Source organism: Zalophus californianus, chromosome 6 (genome assembly GCF_009762305.2).
Source record: "Zalophus californianus isolate mZalCal1 chromosome 6, mZalCal1.pri.v2, whole genome shotgun sequence".
Lineage (NCBI taxonomy): Eukaryota > Metazoa > Chordata > Mammalia > Carnivora > Otariidae > Zalophus > Zalophus californianus.
Genome location: NC_045600.1, coordinates 10,410,732 through 10,432,289, shown reverse-complemented (window position 1 = coordinate 10,432,289; position 21,558 = coordinate 10,410,732). Strand labels below are relative to the sequence as shown.

At 55.1% G+C, this 21,558-nt stretch overlaps 1 protein-coding gene and 1 long non-coding RNA gene across 7 annotated transcripts in view; one reads left to right on the top strand and one right to left on the bottom strand.

Moving 5' to 3' along the window:
* ASB2 (ankyrin repeat and SOCS box containing 2) overlaps positions 1 to 20,107 on the bottom strand; it is a 38,482-nt gene extending 18,375 nt beyond the window's left edge. For 2 of the 6 annotated variants that reach the window (XM_027570628.2, XM_027570634.2), the window contains exons 1-3: positions 17,809 to 17,891; positions 10,219 to 10,448; positions 2,768 to 2,857 (exon numbers count right to left, since the gene is read on the bottom strand). In XM_027570628.2, the coding sequence (XP_027426429.2) occupies positions 2,768 to 2,857; positions 10,219 to 10,448; positions 17,809 to 17,826 (338 nt within the window). In that variant the 5' untranslated portion in view covers positions 17,827 to 17,891. Of the gene's footprint in view, positions 1 to 2,767; positions 2,858 to 10,218; positions 10,498 to 17,808; positions 17,892 to 19,800 lie in introns of those variants that run through there. The other 4 variants (XM_027570630.2, XM_027570631.2, XM_027570629.2 and 1 more) reach the window with 4 other exon arrangements.
* On the top strand, positions 369 to 16,177 carry LOC113909463. The gene is made up of 4 exons (XR_003515747.2): positions 369 to 1,622; positions 8,337 to 8,460; positions 14,727 to 14,789; positions 15,543 to 16,177. It is a non-coding gene; the product is annotated as an uncharacterized LOC113909463 (long non-coding RNA).
* Positions 20,108 to 21,558: the final 1,451 nt, after the last annotated feature.

Sequence of the window (21,558 nt, the reverse complement as noted above, 5' to 3'; positions counted from 1 at the left end):
TTTTGCTTGTTTCTTTGGGAATTTTTAAAATATCTTGCTCAGGGGCGCCTGGGTGGCTCAGTTGGTTAAGCGACTGCCTTCGGCTCAGGTCATGATCCTGGAGTCCCTGGATCGAGTCCCGCAGCGGGCTCCCTGCTCGGCAGAGAGTCTGCTTCTCCCTCTGACCCTACCCCCTCTCATGTGCTCTCTCTCTCTCTCATTCTCTCTGTCTCAAATAAATAAATAAATGAAATCTTTAAAAAAATTTAAAAAAAAATCTTGCTCAGGGGCACCTGGTGGCTCAGTCCTTTAAGTGCCTGCCTTCAGCTCAGGTCATGATCTCAGGGTCCTGGGATCGAGCCCCGCATTGGGCTCCCTGCTCCGGGGGGAGCCTGCTTCTCCCTCTACCCCTCCCCCTGCTCATAATCTCTTTCTCTCTCTCAAATAAATAAATAAAATCTTTTAAAAAATGAAATAAAATATCTTGCTCAAAACATTCTTTGCGTTTGCCTCCTTTGAGCATTTGGAGGACATACTGGCCTATAAAAGTCACTGTGGGGGCTCTGATCAAGCCTTGCCAGGGTTTGGTCCCCCCGTGAGCATTCCTAGATCTGGGGCACTTCCATGCCCTTAGCTCCAAGTGGGTACCCTGCAGGGAAGGTCTATAAGAAACGGGCTGAAACATGGCAAGCTCGTTCACTTCCACAGATGGAAACCGGGGGTCTCTTTTAGACAGAGCTCCTTGGTGGCCAAAAGAGAATTAGGGAACCCCTCTGTCCCTGCGGATTGCAGGGCTGCATCTAAGGTTACACCAAGACCATGTCTACGACGAGGACGCAGGCATGCAGTGCCAACCTCCAAAGGGATGGATAGCTAACCCTGCGGCAGGTTTCAGCACAGTGCTCCAGCGTTTACCAAGAACCTCGACCAGTTTGCCCTTCAAGCAGCTCGGAGACCAGAGTCCCTCAGAGGGGCGCTCTTTCCAGCAAGCATCTCTCTGGGGTCTTCCCAAACCGCCCCCCCCTTTGCTCCTCACCCTTTATCTTCACCCCCAGAACGTTTAGCTGCTGAAAGACTTATATACTTGAAGGATTAATAAATTTGAAGCCTTCACAATTTAAAACTTCTGAATATCAAAAAGATTTCAGGGCTAATGCAAATGAAAACTTCTTTGCTACTTTGTTCATTCATTCATTCATGCATGCGTGCACTGAGCTCCCTTCCCTCCATCCTGGAATCAGTGAGGACCAGGACCTCTGTGATTCCTAGATCTACTCCTGGGGAATGTTCTGCATAAGTGGTCCCATTTTCCAGATGGAGGTGAGACTGGAGGCAGGTCTTGTTCCCAGGGCCCTCACCCACGTCAGGGGCCGGGCTAGGCCCCGAGGGTCTACGGGCCAGCCCCTTTACCCTCCCAGCTGCTTCCTCCGTGGTGAGCGGCACTTCCTCCTGACTCTCAGCCTCTCTGGTTATTAATAGCTTCAGAGCACAGATGCTGGTTAAGTTACAGACCCGCGAGCATGATGGGTAACTGACCAGATAAGCCCTGAAGTCCCCATCAACACCATCCCTACCACCTTGATGGGGGTCTTCTTACAAGCGGCCAGAGCAGCCCCTGCTGGTGTCAGGAGAAGCCCCAGTGGGTATGTATCCCGTCTCCCCCGGAAGGTCTCCTGTGGGGCCCCGGCTGAAGAGGAAGAGCGGAGGGCTGGCTGCTTTTGTGGCCTGGGGGGGTGTCCAGTGCGTGAGAACGCTCCCGGGACCTGCCGCTCACCTTGGGTCTCGTCCAGCTCTGGTGAACAGACCCTGAAGCTCTGTGAGTTCAGCCCAAGCCCCGCCCCGAGGGTGGGGGAAGCTGCTGGGGGTGTCACACCGTCCAAGACTAAGGAGCTGGACGGGACCCGAGAGGCCACTCTGTCCTCTCCAACCTTGTCTCACAGAGAAGGGAGATTCAGAGAGGGACAGCGACTCCCAGGCAGCCACACAGGAAGGGGCAGCAGCGCTGAGAGCAGAGCCTGGGTCCCCCTTTTCCAGACTGTCAGAATTCCACCCACAGCACCAAGGAAGTGGGGGTGACAGGGTTTGAAAGGGCTGGGAAGAGACGCAGAACACTGGCTAATTGCCTCCTCCCCTCTCTGCAACATGACTGGAGCGAGGAAATAGGGGTTCCTGCGATGGGGCCCCTCTTTTGCTTTTGGCTGCTTCTGGGGTTAATACAGGGGAGCAGAGAAGGGGGATGCAGCTAGCCCGGCACCCTGGGGCCAAGCAAACAGAACCCCTCCTGCAGCTCGGATTAATTCTGGATTTTACCACCTGGCACGGAGCAAATAAAGGCAATGAGGCAAAACAAAACCCATGGGTGTGAGCGTTGTGGATATGCTCCGATATCCCCACGGTGACACATGGGGGAAACTGAGGTAAATAGAATGCGTGGCCGACTCATCAGCTTCAGCTCTGAGCTCCTCTGGGCCTCTGGGGTCCTGGGGCCTTCTCCCAGGGGGCTGCGCCATCCCCCGGGGCCCACTCTGGGGGCATGGAGGTGTAAATCACAGGCACAGGCCTGGCTGACAGTTCCTTGAGGAGATGAGTCTGTGAGCGCAAAGCCCAGCTCAGCAGGAGCAGCTGGGGCTCAGGGGGACACACCTGGGAGGGGCGTGCCTGGGAGGTCCCTCCAGAATGCTCCCCTTCTTGGGGCTTGCGGGCCTGCTTCCCACTCCCCACTCCCCACTAACCCTAGTTGGAAGGGTGAACTTGGGCAGTCTCGGGGCCCGGGCCGGGGGTCACTTACGCCAGCTGGGAGTTCTTGTATTTCTGCATGACCCCTTGGAACAGGCCCTTAGGGGCCGAGGCGGGCGGGTTCTCTGGAGGCACAGTCGACCTGGAGGGTGCAGGGCAGGCGTGAAAGAGGGAAAAATACTCTGCATATGAGAAGCGGGTCATGGTCGGAGGCAGGATCAGGGATGGAGGGCTGGCGAGGGGAGAGACTGACGGACAGACACAGGGCTCTGAACCAAAGCAGATGGCCGGTCGTCTCTTGTGTGCTGGACACAGCTGCTGTGTCTCTGGATTATTTTTGGCCCTTGGAGGAAGCCCTGGGAGATTTAAATGACCATATAAGACAACAATGAGGTTAACCTCATCCCCACCCCTAGGCCCCCTCCCCAGCCAACTACGCGGGAGGCAGATAGGAAGCAAGGTGACATTCTTCACCCGGGAGGATGTGAGAAGGGGTCAGCAGCAGGTCCCAGGATGAAAGGGGCTCAGTCTTGGGCCGGCCAGGCTGGGTCCCAACGGGGATGGGCAAGAGGTTCTTGGAGGTGCGGGGGACAGGGGAGCATAACTGGGGAAGCCAGACCAGGTCTATACTCGCACCTCCTCCTGGCCAGGTCCCCGTTGGAGGGTCCTGCCGTCCCAGGGGCAGGAACTAACGGTAGGGAAGTTAGAGCAAACGGCCGTCACGGCCAGGGCAGGAGTCAGACGGACACGGGTTCAAATCTAGGCTCTGGCATATCCTGGCCGTGGTTACATCAGACAGGTTGAACTTTTCTAGGCTTTAGTTCCTTCCCTGTAGAGCCCGGTGTGGGAAGACCGAGGAGGCTGGAGCCGGTGAGCTCAGCTGGCGTCCGGGCACAGGGCTGCTCGGCACGCGTCCACCGTTAATTGTCTCATTATTTTGCTTCTCTGAGCCTCAGTTTCCCACCCCCTTGGGCTCTGGTGAGGATGGGAGGGGTGAAGGGAGGTGTGGTGGCCACTCCACATATCTGACTGATGGGGGTGACTGTGAGGATGGGGCATGTGGCCCGTGCCGACCACACTCGTGGCAGCTCAGGCCCTGGTGCCACGGACACCGCAGCAGGCCTGGCCTGGTGTCCTGCACCCTGCAGGGGTGCCCCATGGGATTGAGCAGGACACTGCTACCGGTGGTGTTTGGAGGTGCCAGAACTGTGACCCTGACAAGGACCCCATGCTCTTCCAAGACGGAGCAGAACTTACCGATTTTGTGGATACCCTCGGCAAGGGCCAGGGCATGGGGGAAGGGGTGAGTGAGCAGAGAAGGAAAGAACACGCTCTCCTTTGCCTCAGCCACCTGGGGGCGGGGGGGCCGCAGGCCGGCCCCCTTCACCGCCTTCATCTTGTCTTTGCCTTCCTCTGTGCCCCTCTCCGTCCCCTCGCGACCAGCCACCTCCTCCTGAGCATCACTAGCCTGAGCACGACACCTGCGTGCGCTTACTCATTAGTCCTCTAGAGTGGGTGCCAACATCCCCGCCCTTTAGAGATGGGGAAACTGAGGCCCCGAGAGGTGGGTCACGGCCCCGGGCTCACACGAAGCCGCAGCTGGGAAGTGAGCCGAGCAGAGGCCTACGTGTCCGTCCGCAGAGCTCCTGACGCCACCCCTGCCCCACAGGCCTGGGGTCTTGCTGCCTCTTCATCCTCCCTTCTGCTTTAAGGCCTCCATTCTGACAGGCCCTGCGACTTAGAACAAGCCCCTGCCCCACGTTGTGCCTTGGTTTCCCCATTTGCAAGGTGCGCAGGGGGGACCAGAACGGGGTTTTCCTCACCGCTGTGGTAGTTGTGAAGCCTTTGTCGAAATGAGCTCACGTGGGAACTGTGTGTCAGGCAGATCTAAGAGACCACATCCTGGGAAGGGGGGCGCAAAGCCTGGCCCCGCCAAGGCCCCTCTCCATCCCCCCCCGGAACGGAGAGCGTGCTGGAGGTGGTGGAAGGCAGCCTGGGGCCAGGCCCAGCTCACAGTCCCTCGCCCCGTGGTCTTGACGAAGCCCCGGGTCTCAGGCCGCACAGGATCCCGGGGTCCCGGCCACTGCGCCATGGCCCGTGTGTGGCCTCCTGTCACTTACTGTTGTTAGGATGTTTCTAGCATGGCGATAAGCTCCCATAAAAACGCATCACACCACCCTAAAACCAGGTCTGTCTCTAATGACCAAATAACAACAACAAGACGGTGCCGGCAAGGGTGGGGGGTGACAGCAGCGGTGATGGTCACGTCCCTCCCCACCGTGCAGGGCACGGCCTCACTTCCAGCCTCCCCACCAGCTGGAGGCAGGCAGAGGCTGTGTTGTTCCCGCTTTGCAGAGAAGGAAGCAGACAGACCGAGTTCCGTGCAACGAGAACTCCCCAGTCCCTGCTGGGGGCAGCGGGGGTGTCCCAAGACTTGTGCTAGCGCCTGAGATGCAAATCTCAGATGTCCAGAGGCCAATGGGGTGGGAAACAAGGACACAGACAGCCATAGGCCGCAGGATAGGCGGTGGGGAGAGAGCAAGAGCTCCCCTGGGAGCCCTGCAGTGGGTGTTAACTTGGCTTTAGGGGCAGGTAGGGCAGGTGCCTAGAGCCCCGAGTGCAGAGCCTCATGCTGGAGGGGGAGCGAGTCCTAATCCCGTCCAGGCTGCAAGGCCCCACTCCACCTCGGCCCTGAGCAGGGGCATTCCCAGCAGAGAAAACCACCGCGGCTGAGTCATCAGAGGTGAGAGGAACCTGGCAGGATGTGGGCGCGGGTCATGCCCTAGAAGAGGCCCAGGTAGGGCCCCGGTCCTTCATGTGGGCGGGCATGTCCGGGGTGGGGGCTGTTGAGAGAGCATCACTGTCACCCAGCTCCCAACAGCCCTGTCCTGGAGTTCAGCTGGCCCCTACTCCAGACACGGGTCAAGCTCGGTGCCAGTGGGGAGAGGGGCTATGAAGACAAAGCCCCCTAACTTCTCAGTGAGCCGCCAGCCTCAGGAAGGGCATAGAATTGGGCTGGACCTGGCTGAACACCGGAGGCAAGCAGGCCTCTTAAAGGGGGAGACAGCTAAGGAATACAAGAGTCTGCCCCTCGCCTGCCACCCTCTATTTGTCCCCTCCTCCGGTCCTCATGCCAAGCCTACAACAATACAGGACTCAAGTACAGCACCTGGCACACAACAGGCACTTGATACATTTAAACAAATGAAACAAAACAAACAAAGCCTTCCAAGGGGTAATAGCCCAAATGGTAAACTCGGTTTTGTGTGGCGCCGTGGCAGGACCTCAGATGCCCGGAGAAGGAGCACCCGGCCCTCCCAGGTGAAGAGAGGAAGAGCCGCACGTGGTCCAGCCGCCTCCACCCCCATTCCCGCGGGTCTCTGGAATCGGCCTCCTACCTGCTGGCCAAACCACTCTTTCTGGGCCAGCCAGAGAGGAGTCCCATGTAGAGGAGAATGTGAATTCCAGACTGCAGCAACTTCTGCTCCCTGTCCATAGGCTGGGATTTGTTGGGTGCTTGCCATGTGCCCAGCCTAGTGACAGAGGTACATGGCACAAAGCATTTCCTTTCATCCTCTGGTCCACTCTGTGAAGGAGACATAATTGGCTCCCTTTTGCAGAAGAGGAAACTGAGGCTCAGAGGTTTGCTTCCTCTAACCTGCTTAGCGAAATCCTTTTCACCCTGCAAAGCCCACCTGCTCAACTAAGTGAATCGACCTGCTCTGTGTCCCTCTGAAACTGAGGCAAGCCTCTTTGCTGAGGCCTTCCTGTTGGGTCATTATGTACATCTGGGACCCTCATTAGACAGCAAACTTGGGGAGGGTAGGGGTGAGGCCTGATTCACATCCAGGTGCCAGGAAGGCAACTTGCTCATCACAAGAACATGGTAGGTGTGGGCGGCTCAACTTGAATTATTTGCAGCTGTGCACACATCAACCCAAACAAGTCCTTACTTCATGCTTTCCTCCTTTGTCTTCTTAGAAATGTAACCTTAAAAAAATTCAGAAGTTTAAAGACTGGGAAGACCCAGCTTCCTGGGCCCACTCTGGCTGGTCCATCAGTGTAACCTTGGGCTCCCTATTTCCTGACTGCATGAACCCTCCTTCTCTCTGGGATGGAAAATTGGGTCTGCCTTTCAGGCAGCTCTCTCTTAGTGCGCCAAGGCTTGGCAGATGATCCCTACGCATGTTTCTGACTTCATCTCTTACATTGTGGTGGGAGAGAAGCAAGTTGGAAATAATGGCTTTAGAAGGGCACATTATATTTCCTCTGGGATGCTGATCTGGCTTTCATGTCTAGGACCCCCAAGGCTCAGTTGACCTTTATGTCTACAGCCACCATTTTGGTCATAAGATAACAATAAATTATATTTGTAGAGCATTTTATTGGTTTCAAAATGCATTTATTTGCCTAAAAAACATTTCTTGGGCACCTACAGTGATCCAGGCTCTTTGCCAGGCACTAGGGATAAAAAAGTGAGAAATATCTGCTTCCTGTCCCCAGAGAAGTCATATAGTATAATTGGGGACACTCTCAAGAGGCCAAATAATGCCTTCCTAGAGTGACACGAAAGCTTGTCCACGAAACAGAGGCAGTCATGGTGTGGGCACTCGGGGTGCTCGGGGAGGAGGTAGAGGGAGGTCGATTGAAGCTGTGGGGTGTGAGGGAGGCACCCACATTCTACTTGCTTTGCCTAAGAACCCTGCAGGTTGGGCTAGGCAAGCTTTTGTTGTTGCCATTTTAAGGAAAAGCCTGTTAGGGCTCAGAAAGGTTAAATAACGTGCCTGAGGTCACACAGCAGTAAGTGACAGAGGAAGGCCTCCAACCTCCAAGTCCTCTATCCTCTGCCTCTCTGCTGCCTCTTCATTCACATTCCTTTATTCATGCATTATTCCCTCACTGAGAGCTATTTGGTGTTTGCTGCGGGCCAGGCGCTGTCTGGTAGGCAGGAGCCTTCACAGGAAGGAAGATGGGTAAGGCCTCTGCTCTCGGCGCCAAAACAAAGACATAGAAACTGTAAGTTGGGGTGATGAAGGAAACCGCCCCGCCAAGAGAGCGAGAAAGGGGGCGACCTGCCTGACCTGGGATGGTGGTCAGGCAGGATTTGCCGAGGAGGTGACATGAAATCCGAGACAGCCCCTGGGATGTGTATGATGTCCTGTTCCTAAACCTGCTCCGGGGCCTTTGGATGGAAACTGTGATATGTGGGGGTAAAAGGGACAAAGAACTCTATCGGGTCCTGTACTTTCTGAAATGCCGCATCTGGGAACGTGAGCACGAGCCAGGGTGTCTCTTGTTGCTGGGGACCCTGAATCTCTGTGGCTACGAGGTGGCCGAAATGAGACCCAAACCCACTTCCACATGGAGAGGGAAGAGGAACAGAAAGAGGCCTTTGCAGTATGGGCAGAGCCGGTTATGTGTCTGAACTTCAGAGCTGGGGGCAGACATTGCTTCTGTTTCTGGCCCCGTGGAGTGCACGTGCATAAAACGGGCACAGAAATGGCCTCGCTGCATGGCTTAAGGATTAACTGAGTGGCTGTATGCTGGGCATATGGGAAGCCCTCGGTGTGCATCTGGGGGAGGAGGGATCGGCTCCCCCAGCAGGACCCATCTTCTTCCAGAGATGGAAGGGCAGAACTGAATCGGGGAGGTTTCAGCGCACATCCAGAGTGAGAAGATGCACGTTGAACCCTGTACCCTACATTACTTGTGCCTGGAATTTAGGTGAGGGCTGCACGACCCTGGGTAAGTCATTTTCCTTCTCTGTGAGAGCTTTTTTCTCAGGAGGCTGGTAAGAGTTTGCGTCCCATGTTGGGTCTCTGCTTCCTCACCCACCAGAGGAAGGAAGAGGTCAGGACCCGGACCTCATGAGCTCAACTCAGTGCTAATGTAAGTGTCCCCAGGATTCCCCGGGAGGCTCCCACACTGGGGAGAAGGCTGCAGATGCCCCAGGGTGAGGGGGATGCTCTTCTCTCTATCTGATCCCCTCCTGAGAAAGAGGAACTTGTGGTCTGACTGAGGCTGAAGCAGCCAGAAGAGGAACCAGGGCCTCCCAGAGCACTGGCCATGAAGAGTCCTTGGCTCTGCATCCTCGCTTCTGTTTCTCAGGCTGGGTTCCAGAATGGGACCCCCTCAGGGGCAACTCAGTAACCTGGAGCCTTCCTACTTCCTCCAGCCGCCCAAGGAGGCTACCTGCCTTCCCCTTTAGGAGGGGCTGCTCGGTGTGGGGCATCCCAGGCTTTTGCCCCGTCTGCCTGGCAGAGGAGGTCCAGCCTCAGCAAGGGCTAAAGTCACTTGGGGAACTCCCGGTGGGTACCATCAGGGGACAGGGCTGGGATGCACAGCCACCCACCTGCATCACTGTCAGCTGGGACTGGACATTAGAGATGGTCTGTGTGTTGCTGAGAGAGCTTAAGGGACTTGCCCAAGGCCACATAGCAAGTCAGCTGGTGGCTGGAGATGATGAGATTTGAGGCCCAGGTCCCAAGGCCACAGAACACAATCATCCAGCAACTCCCTTCCCTCAGCCACCCACCCCCAAATACATACTTGACTTGGACTCAGTGATGAACAAAAGCGTTTTTAAAGGTATCTATTTCCTTTCTAAAAGCATTTTAAGATCCAATGCTTAATTACCTCTCTGGGCTCCCACCTCCTACAAAGAAGGTACCCTCTGGATCTGCACTGTCCAGGACGGTAGCCACTGGCCACATGTGGCTAGTGAGCTGTTGAGATGCGTCTAGTCTGAATTGAGATGTTCTGAGAGTGCAGAATACACACTGGATTCCAAAGACTTGATGTTGATGACATGTGGAAATGATAATATTTGAGACCTAAATTAATTTCACCTGTTTGCCTTTACTTTTTAGCATGGCTATTAGGATATTCAAAATTGCATATGTTACTGCAGGTGTGGCTCGCGTCCTATTTCTATGGGCACAACACGGGGCTGCCCTAGGTGGTCCTGCCACCGGAATGATGAGGTCACGCTGAGATGGGGGAGCCAGAGCGAGGAGATAGGGTGGCTTTGCCAGGCAGATGTCACTTGCTTCTCAGACATGTTTTCCCAGGGAGGCTGCATAGATAGGATTGGGAGCTCTGCTTGGACTCGGAACATCAGCTCCACAGCATTCAAACATAAAGCCAGTGGTACAAAGCCAAGCCATGCCCTTGGCAACCAGATCGTTCCAGTCTCTGCAACACCATCTACCAGCTGTGCAGCTGCTGACTAGTTACTACCCCTGAGCTTCAGTTTCCTCGTCTATAAAATGGGAATATAGCACAGAGCCTCCTGGAAGGTCCTCAAGAGAGTTAAACGAGGTCAAGTGGGTAGAGCACCTACCGCGGTGCTTGGCACCACCAAAGCTCGGAAGGGTTTAGATAAGAAATGTAAGTCATTAAGGTGTAAAAATGTACCTTACAGACCAGGAGACTTTGGTCTTGGGTTAACAGTGTTTGGGAGCTGCACCTTACAGGGGCCCCAGTTGGCCTCTCCTCGCTCACCTGGTCCATGGGTAGAAATGGGCGGGTTGGCGGTTGACACGCGTGGACGCAGTGGCCTCAGCAGTGGTTGGGCCCCGAGTCTTGTCAGCCAGGCTCTGCTCGATGGCCATCTGGACCAGCTCATCCTCACTCAGGCTGCTATACAGACTGTATTCCTCATGCCCAATGGCACGCTGTCTGCCCCGAGCACTGATCTCCGTGGTCATCCTCTCTCGCCTCTCACCTTGGCCCTGAGAAGAGACACTCCATGAGGAGGAGGAAGTGGCAAATCAGAAAGCCCTGTGAGGAGACCAAAACCATCCTGGTCACTAACAGTTTTGCAAGAGAGTTATGTTTAGCAACAGGGAATGCTGTGCTTTCCTCTGGCAAGCTCACAATCAGTTTTTATCCATTCATGTTGTCATTTGAACCACCCAGCCACCCATTCATCTACACATCTATCCATCCACTCATCTACTCACCAATCTACCCAACTCTCTCACTATCCAGCCAATCATTCACCCTCCTCTCCATTTATTCATTCTCCCATGTGTCCACTTGTCTACTATCCACCCATTTACCCATCCACATCTGTCCATTTACCCAATGACCTGATCATCCATCCATCCAACCATTATCCATCTCCTGATCTATCTGCCCACCTACCTGTCCATTTATCCATCCACCCCCCCCATCCATCCATCCATCCATTCATACCTCTACCTACCCAACTTACCATCCACTCATCCACCATTCATTTTTCCATTCCAGACAGCTTGTCTACACATGCATGCATGCTTCATTAACCGAGAGATTACTTAGTGAGCACCCACTTTGTGTCCTGCACTCCTCTAAGCACTGGGGACACAACAATGATACCAAGGGACAAATATCCCTGACTTCAGGGGGCTTACACAACAGTGCTTACACTCCTTCCTTCCAGTTATCCAACAACATCCTATGCTAGCATCTCGCCTCATCTCTGTGCTGTGCTAGGGCTGAGAATGTTGGAGATAAATCAGACATGGGCCTGCCGCTTCAGTATGCATGATCTAGTTAAAATCAATCATGACAGTAACTTGCCATGTGAATTCCAAGGACTCCCTTCCTTACAAAAAAGTGCCTCAGGGAGAAATGAACTTTGGTTGAATCAACTGATTTTAGGAAATGAAGTAACCTCAACTAAGCCTGCTTTTTGTTTTGACTGGCTGACATGCAGTGTGACTGTAGGTCAATGGTTCATAGCCCTAGCAGGACATGAGAACCACATGAGGCCATTTAAAAAATACCCAAAATACCAGTGCTATAATTTGGTTTGTTTGGCAAATATTCACTCCCCTCTCCTTGGCGGCAGGGTATCTCCCCTCCCTTTCCCACTGAGAGTGGGCTTGGCCATGTGACTTGCTCTGGCCAATGAATGTTGGGGGCACGATAAAGCAGCCCCTTAACAGGGGCTTGGGTGTGGGGCTTGCCCCTCTGCATCGCCAGAAGAGCTCCCCACTGGAGGCACCGCCCGTTAGCTGGGCCCCAGAGTGAACCGACCTGGGGCAGCCTGAGCCCAACCTGCACAGGGGAGCCCCACCCAGCAGACCCAGCACCCTGAAGCCTACGTCAGCCCCTCTGCGGTGACCTGCAGCCTCAGATCATGAGAATCAGGGCTTATTTGGGGTGCTCTGCTACCCAGCATTCTTGTGGCTCTAGTTAATTGACCCCCAAAAGGCTAGGCCAGGCACTTCACAAAGAGGATACCCAAGTGGCCAATAACCAAACATAAGGATGCTTGACTTTCTAAGCATTTGGGAGAACACTCAAATTAAGATCCTAATACAGTACTACTGTCTACCCAACAGCATGGCTCAAGTGGAGGGGGCACCTGGGTGGCTCAGTCAGTTAAGTGTCTGACTCTTGATTTTGGCTCAACTCATGATCTCGGGATCATGAAATTGAGCCCCACATTGGGCTCCTGGCTGGGCGTGGCCCCTGCCTGAGATTCTCTCTCACCCTCTCCCTCTGCCCCTCCCCCGCCCCACTTGCACACACTCTCTCTCTCTAAAAAAAAAAAAAGAATGGCTCAAGTGGAAAAGATGAGCACTAAGAAGTGTTGGGGAGGATGTGGGGCATCGGGAACGCTCACCACCACTGGTAGGAGTGTCAGGTGGTAAAACCACTTTGGAAAATTGACGGTGTTTGCTAAAGCTGAACCAACACAACCTGTGACCCCAAAATTCCACTCCTAGCTCCCTGGCCAAGAGAACCATGTACATGTGTTCACCATAAGACAAGTTCAAAAATATTCATTGCAGCACTACTCATAATAAAACCAAGTGGAAACTACCCAAATGTCTATCAGCATTTGAATGGATTACTGCGTTTTGGTATACTACCACGAGAGTGTGCACCAGTGAAACAGATAAAGTACCACTGCTCATCGCAGGATGAAGCTCACACAACCGTAGTGAGCAAAAGAAGTCAGATAATGAAGAATATATGTACATAATTCCATTTATGTAAAGTTTCAGGCAGACTAAACTATGGTGGACCTTTGGTGGTTACTAACTGGGAGGAGACATGAGGGAGACTTCTGGGAAGCCAGTCACTCCGTATTTCCTGATCTAAGTGGCTCCATGATTGGTTGGCTCCCTTTGTAAGGAACCTGTTCAAGTATGATTTGTACACTCCTCTGTGAGCCCATTATCCTGCAATAACACATCTACTTAAAAGGTAGGGACACCTGGCTGACTCTGTCAGAAGAGCAAGTGACTCTTGATCTCCGGGTTGTGAGTTCAAGCCCCACATTGGGTGTGGTGCCTACATAAAAAGAAGAAGAAGAATTTTAAAAAGAAAAATAATAATTAAAAAGTATATAAAATAGGTTCTAAAGGGTATTGGTGCTTGGACCCCGCCTCAGACCAATTAAGTCAGAATCTCTGGGAGTGTGGCCCAGCTATTACCCCTCTTTGAAAAGCTCCTCGGGTGCCCAGGAACCACCACTTTGGAGAAGGATCAATCATAAAGCAGGAGTAGAGATGGGACTCCTGTTGTGTGGGGGTGGGGCAAGGGGCGCGACCTGACACCAGGCTAAGCCCTTGATAGATACTCTTCTAACTCTGGTAACAGCCCTAAGAGCAGCAAGTCTTGCTCTATAAAACAGCGGCAAGGTTATTATTAAGCAGATCTGGGCTTTCCAAGCACAGCGAGAGGAGACTGTGGGTGTGAAGACAGTGGATTAGCAACACGACGGCATCCGGGACCGAAGATTCTGTGCCCTGCCGCAGTCTGCCTGGTTATCAATCATTGCCCTCTGTCTGCTTCTCTGCACCCATTCTGGCGGGCTCAGGCGCGGACTTCCTCCTGCCCACCCCAGCGGTGGCCTTCATGTGGTGTCCCAGCCCCACCCACCCATCGTCCCCTCCGTGTCCCACACCGCAGGCCTCACCAAGTCCTTCCTCTACCTGCACCCATGGCCCGGGCCTCCCGGCCCGTCGAATCTAGTTCTCACTCTCCCTTCAGCCTCTACCTCCGCACACCTGATCTTCCAGGTAAGGCAAAGACACACTTTTCCCCCAACCCACCTGCGGCTCCCACCCCAGGGCTCTTGCTCGTCCTGTGCTGACCCGTCTCCTCCCTTTCTAAACTCTCAGAATCCCTCCTCGCTCCTCAAGACCCAGAGCAAGTGCCTCCTCTTCCAGAACGTCTTCTGGACAGCCCCAGTCCAAGGCCTGCTTGGAACCCCTGGGGCCTCCAGGGGCTCCTCCCTTACCCCCTTTGCAGTGCCCCAAACATTGCCTCCAGGGGAACCCTCCCCCCAGGAGGCATCTGTAAAATGGGACAACAGTGACTGTGACCGTTCCTTGAGTTAGCACATGCAAAGCACTCAGAGCAGTACCCAGTCCATCCGTAGTCAATGCTCCTCTAAGCTGGGCCTCTGTTTCTACATCTGTGAAATGGGCATAGAAACATGGCCCTTTCAGGGCTGTGCTGAGGATTAGCATTGGAAAAGTGGCTTCTTCCCCACCCCCCACCACCAGTTCTTTCCCTCCCCACAAGTCCCGGCTGGCTGACAGCCAGGGTCTGTCTGGGAAATGGCAGTGGGGTCTGGGCTCCTGTGCGTGGGGTGGGGTCTCTGGGGCTGTTTGGGGGGTTACAGTGGGAGGAGTGGCTCCTGGAATGTCTTACTGGAAAACTGATGGTAGGGGCATGGCCAGGAAGGCAAGGGACAAGGAGGGGGACCGACAGCCATCCTCTGGCACACCAGGCTCCCCTTCAGCTGGGGACCTGGGAGAGGAGCGTGAGCCTGGACAGTCTCCTTCCCGTCCTCAGGCTGTTTGTAGATGGAGCCCTGCTCATCCACCTTCCCGTCCCTCTTGCCTGTCGCCTGGCTAGTCATTCTTCCAGATGCAGTTCAAGCATCTCCTCCACCAGGAAGCCCCCTGATCTGATGTCGGAGGCATCCGGAGCTGCGTCCCATTGCTCTAACGGCCTGCTCTGGACCTATCCTCCCACTGAATCTAGAAACTTCTAAATTGCAGGACTGTGTGTGTCACATTCGTGTCATGACCCCAGGACATAACCCAAGGCCAGATACACAGTAGGTATGTATGAAATGTTGGCTGAATGAATGAATGAATAGCACAGCTATTATCGAGAAGATTACTGTGCCTGGCAGGTGGGGCAGCCGCCGGTGTCCCACCGCCTGGGTTCGACCCTGGCTCTGCCCCCTACTGGCTGGGCGACGGGGAGCCGGTTACTCCCACCCCGGGCTGTCTTGGGGGGCCCCCTGGGACCCCTGCAGAGCCCTGCTGAGTGGGTGCAGGGGCCAGTAATGGGGTCAGCGCCGGGGAGGGAGGGAGGTCTCCAGGCGTTCCCCAAAGCAGCCGGGGTGCAGGATGGATTCTGCCCACTAATTCCACATCGTCCGCTCCCCAGGGCCCCTCCTGCCGCCTCCTCCCTTCCTGCTCACACCACCTGCTGTCCTCCGGGCTGTGGAAGGAGTTACAACCCCTCCACTCTCCTCTCAGTCCCGGGCTCAAGTTTATGAATGAAGGGGCCGCCTACAAGTGACCGTTGTGGGTATTTAGTGAGCACTTAGTTCATTTACGAGGGCCGGCCATGTGGTAGGTGCCACGTAAGTATTCCGGTTAGGGTCACATGTGACTCTCAGGGGCGAGAGGGGAGCGTGGACTTTTCAGTTTAGCTCTTACACGACACACCGTAGTCAGACCCGTCTGTCACCACAGATCACAGCGGGTATTTGCCGAACACCATACTGCCTTCCCTTGTGGTTCATTTATGGTCTCACATGCGTTGTTAGTTTGAGCCACGAGATAAGTCTGTGGTATTATTAGTCCCACTCTACAGATGAAGAAACCGAGGCACACCAGGGAAAAACTGACAAGAAAGAGACTAGAGGCTGCCGCATCTGACTTGACCCTTATCTTCACCCCGTGTAAACAACAGCAGAGGCCTGTGGTTCTGTGGGTTTGAGGAAAGGCCTGGAGTCCCACTGGAGACAGACGGTGTGTATTCAGAAGGACTTGGTGTATCTGGGCATTTGGGGATACAGGCACATCTACCTTACATATGCATATATGTAATACGCGCTCCGTCCATCTGCCAACTTCAAACAGTTCCCCTCTCTCCTCGGCCCCACGCGATCCTGACAGCCAGCTGCAAGTGGGGACTCGGCCCCCAGGGTCCTTGACCCTACTCCTTGCAGTGCTCAATACCTTCTGTCAAAACTTCTCTCTCTGATCTGTCGTTCCCCCAGGCTGCAGAGGGGTCCCAGAAAATCTATGGAAACTCTTCCAGCTTGAGGGCTCGTGGCTGTGAACAATTAAAATGTTCTCTCCCCTTCCTGGGTCTTACTGCTTTAAAATCCCCATCATGGGGCGCCTGGGTGGCTTGGTTGAGCATCTGCCTTCGGCTCAGGTCATGATCCCAGGGTCCTGGGATGGAGCCCCGCATCGGGCTCCCTGCTCAGCGGGGAGTCTGCTTCTCCCTCTGCCTCTGCCTCCCCCCCACTCGTGCTCTCTCTCTCAAATAAGTAAATAAAATTTAAAAATAAATAAAATCCCAATCATAAAAACAGCTGGTGCTCTTGGTCTTTTTCATGCACTGCACCCTTTGACCCTCTCAGTACCTGGTGTGGGTGGGGTAGGACTCTTCCCATTGTGCGGACGGGAAGACTGAGTTGTAACTGGCACATGGGTTGAGAACGGGCCTGCCTGCCCTTCTTTTCTTTGGACCCTCTGACAATGAGTATTTAGGGCAGTGGCCAGGGGTCACTCACTCTGGAAGTTTCTGCTCTGGATAAGAGGTGAGCAGCCTTGGGGAGATGCGGGATGGAATCCAGGCCACCTTGCTTGCCCCCTCCCCACCCCCCGGAGGGGCTCAGGTCAAAGCCCCAGGGTGGGTATTTGCTGTGGGGCCGTGCTGACAGGCCTCACAGCTGCTGGGAGTTCGGGCCTTTTGTTCAGACTCTAAAGATTCTAAGAAGGCCCGCCCAACTCTGCTAATCCCAGAGCCCTTGCTGCTGGTTTCAAGCTCCTGGCTTTCCTCAGGCCCGCGTTCAGCTTCCAAGGTTGGGCCAGGATTGCTGGAAGTTACGGAGGGGAACTGCTCCCGGCAGCACACTTAAGCCAACCCACCCCCCAACACAGGCACTCTCCCCATTGTATGGAGGGAAAGCTGAGGCCCCCCGGGAGAGGGTTCGGGAGTGGCCACGGTCACCCAGGTGGGACTCTGCCCAGTGGATGATGGGTCAGGGGAGACTGAGGCTCCATCTGAGGGGAGGTGAGTGCTCCTTGCCGCCCTGAATCTGCGTGAGGCGCTCCCAGTGGTCCCGGGACCCCGGCAGCAAGCCTTTGCCTCAGCCTCCCAAATGGAAGGCTCTTCTCTCACCTCCTGCCCAGCCCGGCCCTCCACACCCCTCCTGGCCCAACTCCCTGTGCTTCTCCTGCGGCAGCCAGGCCCTTCAGCGGCGCTCGGCCACCTATAGGTCTAGGTGCCGGATTCCAGACCCCAACCCAGTTTCCGCCCAAGGCTCAGTGAATGCGGGGCTCTGCACCGGTGCGGGAAGCCTGGGGTAGGGGTGAGAGGGGCAGGGCTTCTGGTGCCGCTCTGAGCCTCGGCAGCCCAAGCGCAGCCTTGCCCAGCCCTGTCCTGGGCGCCGGGAGAGCGCGGCCCCCGGGGAGCAGGAGGTTCTGGAAGCTCTAACTCCAGGCCACACAGTGGCAAGGTGCCGTGAGGACAAGAGGGCCCTCCCAGCCCTGCTCCGCTCACCTGGGCCCGGCTGCAGGGCTGGCTGGACATCTTTAAATTGGGATCTCACCAAAATCTTTTTCCCTTCTGTTTTTTCCCTCCTCTCCTGCCTTTATTTCAATCTTCTCCTCCTCTCGGCTTGCCTGCGTTTCCTCACTCTTTGTCTACCCCTCTGCTTTGTGTCCCTTTCTTTAAAAAATCGAGCAAACTGGGACTCAGTTCACTTTGACGTCACCCCCCGCCCCCCCCCCGGAAACCTCTCCCTCCGCTGCAAAGCTCTTAAGGCTTCCTTGATATTCCTGGGTATTCATTAGTCCAAGAGATGGTGCTAAGGATAAAAATGATACAAACCAGTCCTGGGACAACCATCTCCTCTGGGCAGCCTGACCCTCTGCGGCTCAGAAGTGGGAGGACACTGGGCGGGTCCAGAGATATTTTTGTGCCTCCTTCGGGAAAACACTCTTGGATCTAGCCTGTCCACAATGTACGGGAACTTTGTTACACTCCGACTGTGCCAGGGACGGGGCTGTTTACTGCTGTGCTGGGCCCCAGGGAGGCCGTGGCGTCGAATGCGGACACCAGAGGCCAACAGGCCGGGATGGGATCCCCGACTCCAACACGTCTTAGCTGTCTGGCTCCAGGCAAGACCCTGAACCTCTCAGAAACTCAGTTTTCCCATCTAGCAAATGGGAGTAACCATCACCTCTAAGTCAGGATGCCCTTGAGAAGAGTCAAGAAGAGAAATCACCTGAAGCCCTGGGCCAGTGCCTGGCTCACAGTCAGTGCTCCATGAACGCCCACGGGTATCAATCACTGTGTTATTCATTGTAAGGTCACCAGGGGGCGGAGGATCCCGGGCACACACAGCCGGTCTGTTTGTGCAAGAATGGATGATGCAAACGAGAACAGCACCAGGTAGGGGCCGATGCCAGCTCCCGGAGGAGGCTGAGCTGTAAACAGGCCTGCCACCAGCTGTCGGGACCCATCCAACTGTTTTGGAAGGGACAGGAGCATCTGCCTCATCCCTGTGTTCTGCCCCGCTCCCGTCCACCCCACCCCCCCTTGCCCCCGGCCTCCGCTGCAGAGGGCAGGGACTGTGGCTGCTAGGCTGGCCCCAGCTGCCTCTGCCTGGGCCCCAGAGCTGTCCCCACCCCTGCCTCACGCCCCTTGAGTTTTCCTTCCTTGAGGAGAGCCTTGCTGTCCTTCCTGTGCGGGCGGCTTGGCCTCTGGCCTGCCCCGTGTCTCCGTCACTTACCTGGCCTCCCTACTTGGCGCCGTCTCTCTTCCCCCTCATTCCAGGCCATTCCCCTGGCTACTGAGGAGCTACCTGAAATCAGATCCCACCTGCACCCCCTTTGCTTAAAAACATTTGGAAAATATTCCATCCTCTTGCCTGGCCTGGTGGGAGCTGCATCTCCCTCTGGCTTCCCTCCCCTCCCCGCCAGTTTTGTCCCCACCTCTCCCCTTCATGACCCTTTGCTGTAGCCACTCTGCATTTCCCACTGACACCCCCGACCCACCCTGAAGTGTCGGCCTTTGCCGGAGCTGCCTCTCCGCCTGGAGGTCCCTCTCCCTGCCCCTCTGCCTGGTGACATCCACCCAGCTTTTTTAAAAGCTCTCTCGTCCCTGGATATGTCCTCATGGTCACACACACACACACACACACACACACACGCACACGCACACACGCACACGCACGCACACACACACGCACACACGCACGCACACACAGACACGAGGTACTCTTGCATCTCTGCAATCCCATGGCGCTCTGTTAAATCTCATGGAACATCTCATTCTTTACATTGTGTCACAGTCTCTGTTTGCAGAATGGACATCCCCCAACCCCCCGAGCCCAAACAGTTGCAGGTACAGCTCCCGGCACCTGGCTTCTATCACCCCACGAAACTGTGCCCACAGAGGCACTCCCTAAGTGCCATGGGACATTGATGGCCACAGGCATAAACATAGCTATCTATCCACCTGACCTAAAAGCCTTTCTGAAAGCCATCTGTCCCCCACAGATACTGCCCTAGGTCCACGGCACCCACAATAGCACCACTGATAACCCCATTCCATTTCCATGTTTAGAAGTGCACAGCAGTGTGATATTCTGAGCGAGCGTCCTCAGGAGAATGCATAAGTGCATGCATATGGCCGATTCTCTGGCCCCCAGGTCCAAAGTGAAAGTCCCCGGCATGCTTTCTACACAAGAGACAGGAGAGAGAGACGCAGGCAAGGAGTCTTGACAATAAGAAGTCACCAACAAGCAACACAGTGGTTAAGTCCCAGCCAAACAATCTTTCTCGAAGTCTGTGTAAGAAAGTAGAAAGCATGCATTACCTGTTAGGCTCTGAAACAGGGGCACACAATTCAGGGGTACTAAAAAGGGTTTTCTTGAGAGTGTCTTAATTCAGAACATGCTCCCTGAGTTTTCCTTCTGCCCTGGCCCTGAGCTCCTGGCCGCTCTGCCAGGCAGTTCTGAAACGCTTTCCTTTGAAGCAGGGAGTTTATTTTGGGCCCACCGCATGACCAGTGATGGCCAGCCAAACTATAAGATGTTGTGCCTCTCAGATGTCCTATTTGAAGATCGCCCGGAGGAGGCCGCCCTGCCGCCTTCCGTCCATCCACGGTGCGTCAATTACGGACCTCGCGGCAGAGAGCATCTCAGAGCACTGGCCCTCACGTGACGTCGTCATTTGTGATCCTTGACATGGAGGCCATATATGGGTATGTTTCTGGAACTCCCCAGGAGGGAGTGAGAGAGGAGAGAGATAGGGAGGGTGAGAGACAGAGAGAGAGGGAAAGAGGGTGGGGAGCCAGAGCTGGGAGATTAGGAGACAGAGCGGAGGCGGGGGGGGAGACACTAGGGGACAGGAGAAGGGAAGGAATTGCAAAAAGGTGATGGAGAGGAAGAAGGAAAGGAAGCCGTGCAGGAGGAGAGGGGAGAAGGCATACAGGAGAGGAGAAAGGAGAAGTAATTGGGGAAAACAGAGAAGCAAGGGGAGAGGGACCCTGAGATAATCCAGGGATGAAAAGGGGATCGTGGAAGACAGACAAGCAAGAGGGAGAGAGCAGCAGGGGCTCGGGGACAGAAGGGGGAGCAGAGGGGAAGGTGGGGGAGGCAGGGAGGCTGGGAAGAGGGCAGGGAGAAGGGTGGATGGAGGGAAGGCAGGGAGGCAGAAGATGAACAGGAGCAGAGAGAAGAGAGCGGGAGGGAAGGGTGTTTGGGTTTGGGGTAAGCGGGCTTGGCAAACACCGCTGAGCATGCTCCAGAGGCAGAGCCTGCCTTGGAGGTTCAGGGATCCAGCGGGCTGTCATGCATGGGGTGGGGCTGGGTTGCAAAAGGCAGGGGAACAAACAAGCAAACAAACAAACTAGTGCGTGCACCGGCCTTAGTAGCAGCACAAAGCAGAGGGAACCCTTCTGCCAGCACACGGCCAGGGAAGGAAGACCCTGTTTTCTGGAATAGATCGAATGGCACAAAATGTCAGCATGCAGTGGCAGAGACAACATGCTCAGCCACATGCACTGAGTATCCAGGATGCTCCTGGCACGCTGCCAGACACTTACATCCCCACCTGCTGGAGTGAGGGAGGGGGCTGGAAATGTCACTTCGTCTATTCTTCTAAATGGAAAAAAATTCAATTTCAAAGGCCCATTCCCCTTGGAGGATACTGGATTTACGACCCCCTAGCATGATTTCCTACAGAGTCAAAGGCAGGATGCCTTTACAGTCTCTTAGAACATTCCCCCTCAGTGAACATTCTAAATTTCAGTGAACGCAGGGTACCCTGGGTTCTGGTTGAAGTTCTGGACGTCTGATCTGGTGCTGGGGACTGGAGGACACCGTCAGTCCCAGGCTGTCTCCCAGCTGCTCGGCTCTGGCACCTGTATCGCCCCAGCTGGGGCTGCCCCACCCCCCAGGCTACTATTGTTGGTGGCCCCTCAAAATTAGCTCATGCCCGGCCCCTCCCAGGCCCCTATGCCACAGTGAGGGGGGGGGCGACGAGGGAAGGGCATTGAGGGGCCATCCAGTTCTCTTTACTGTTTGGGGGTTGTCCTCCGCCGGAGGAATTTCTAGTGGGTCCCGTGGAGTGC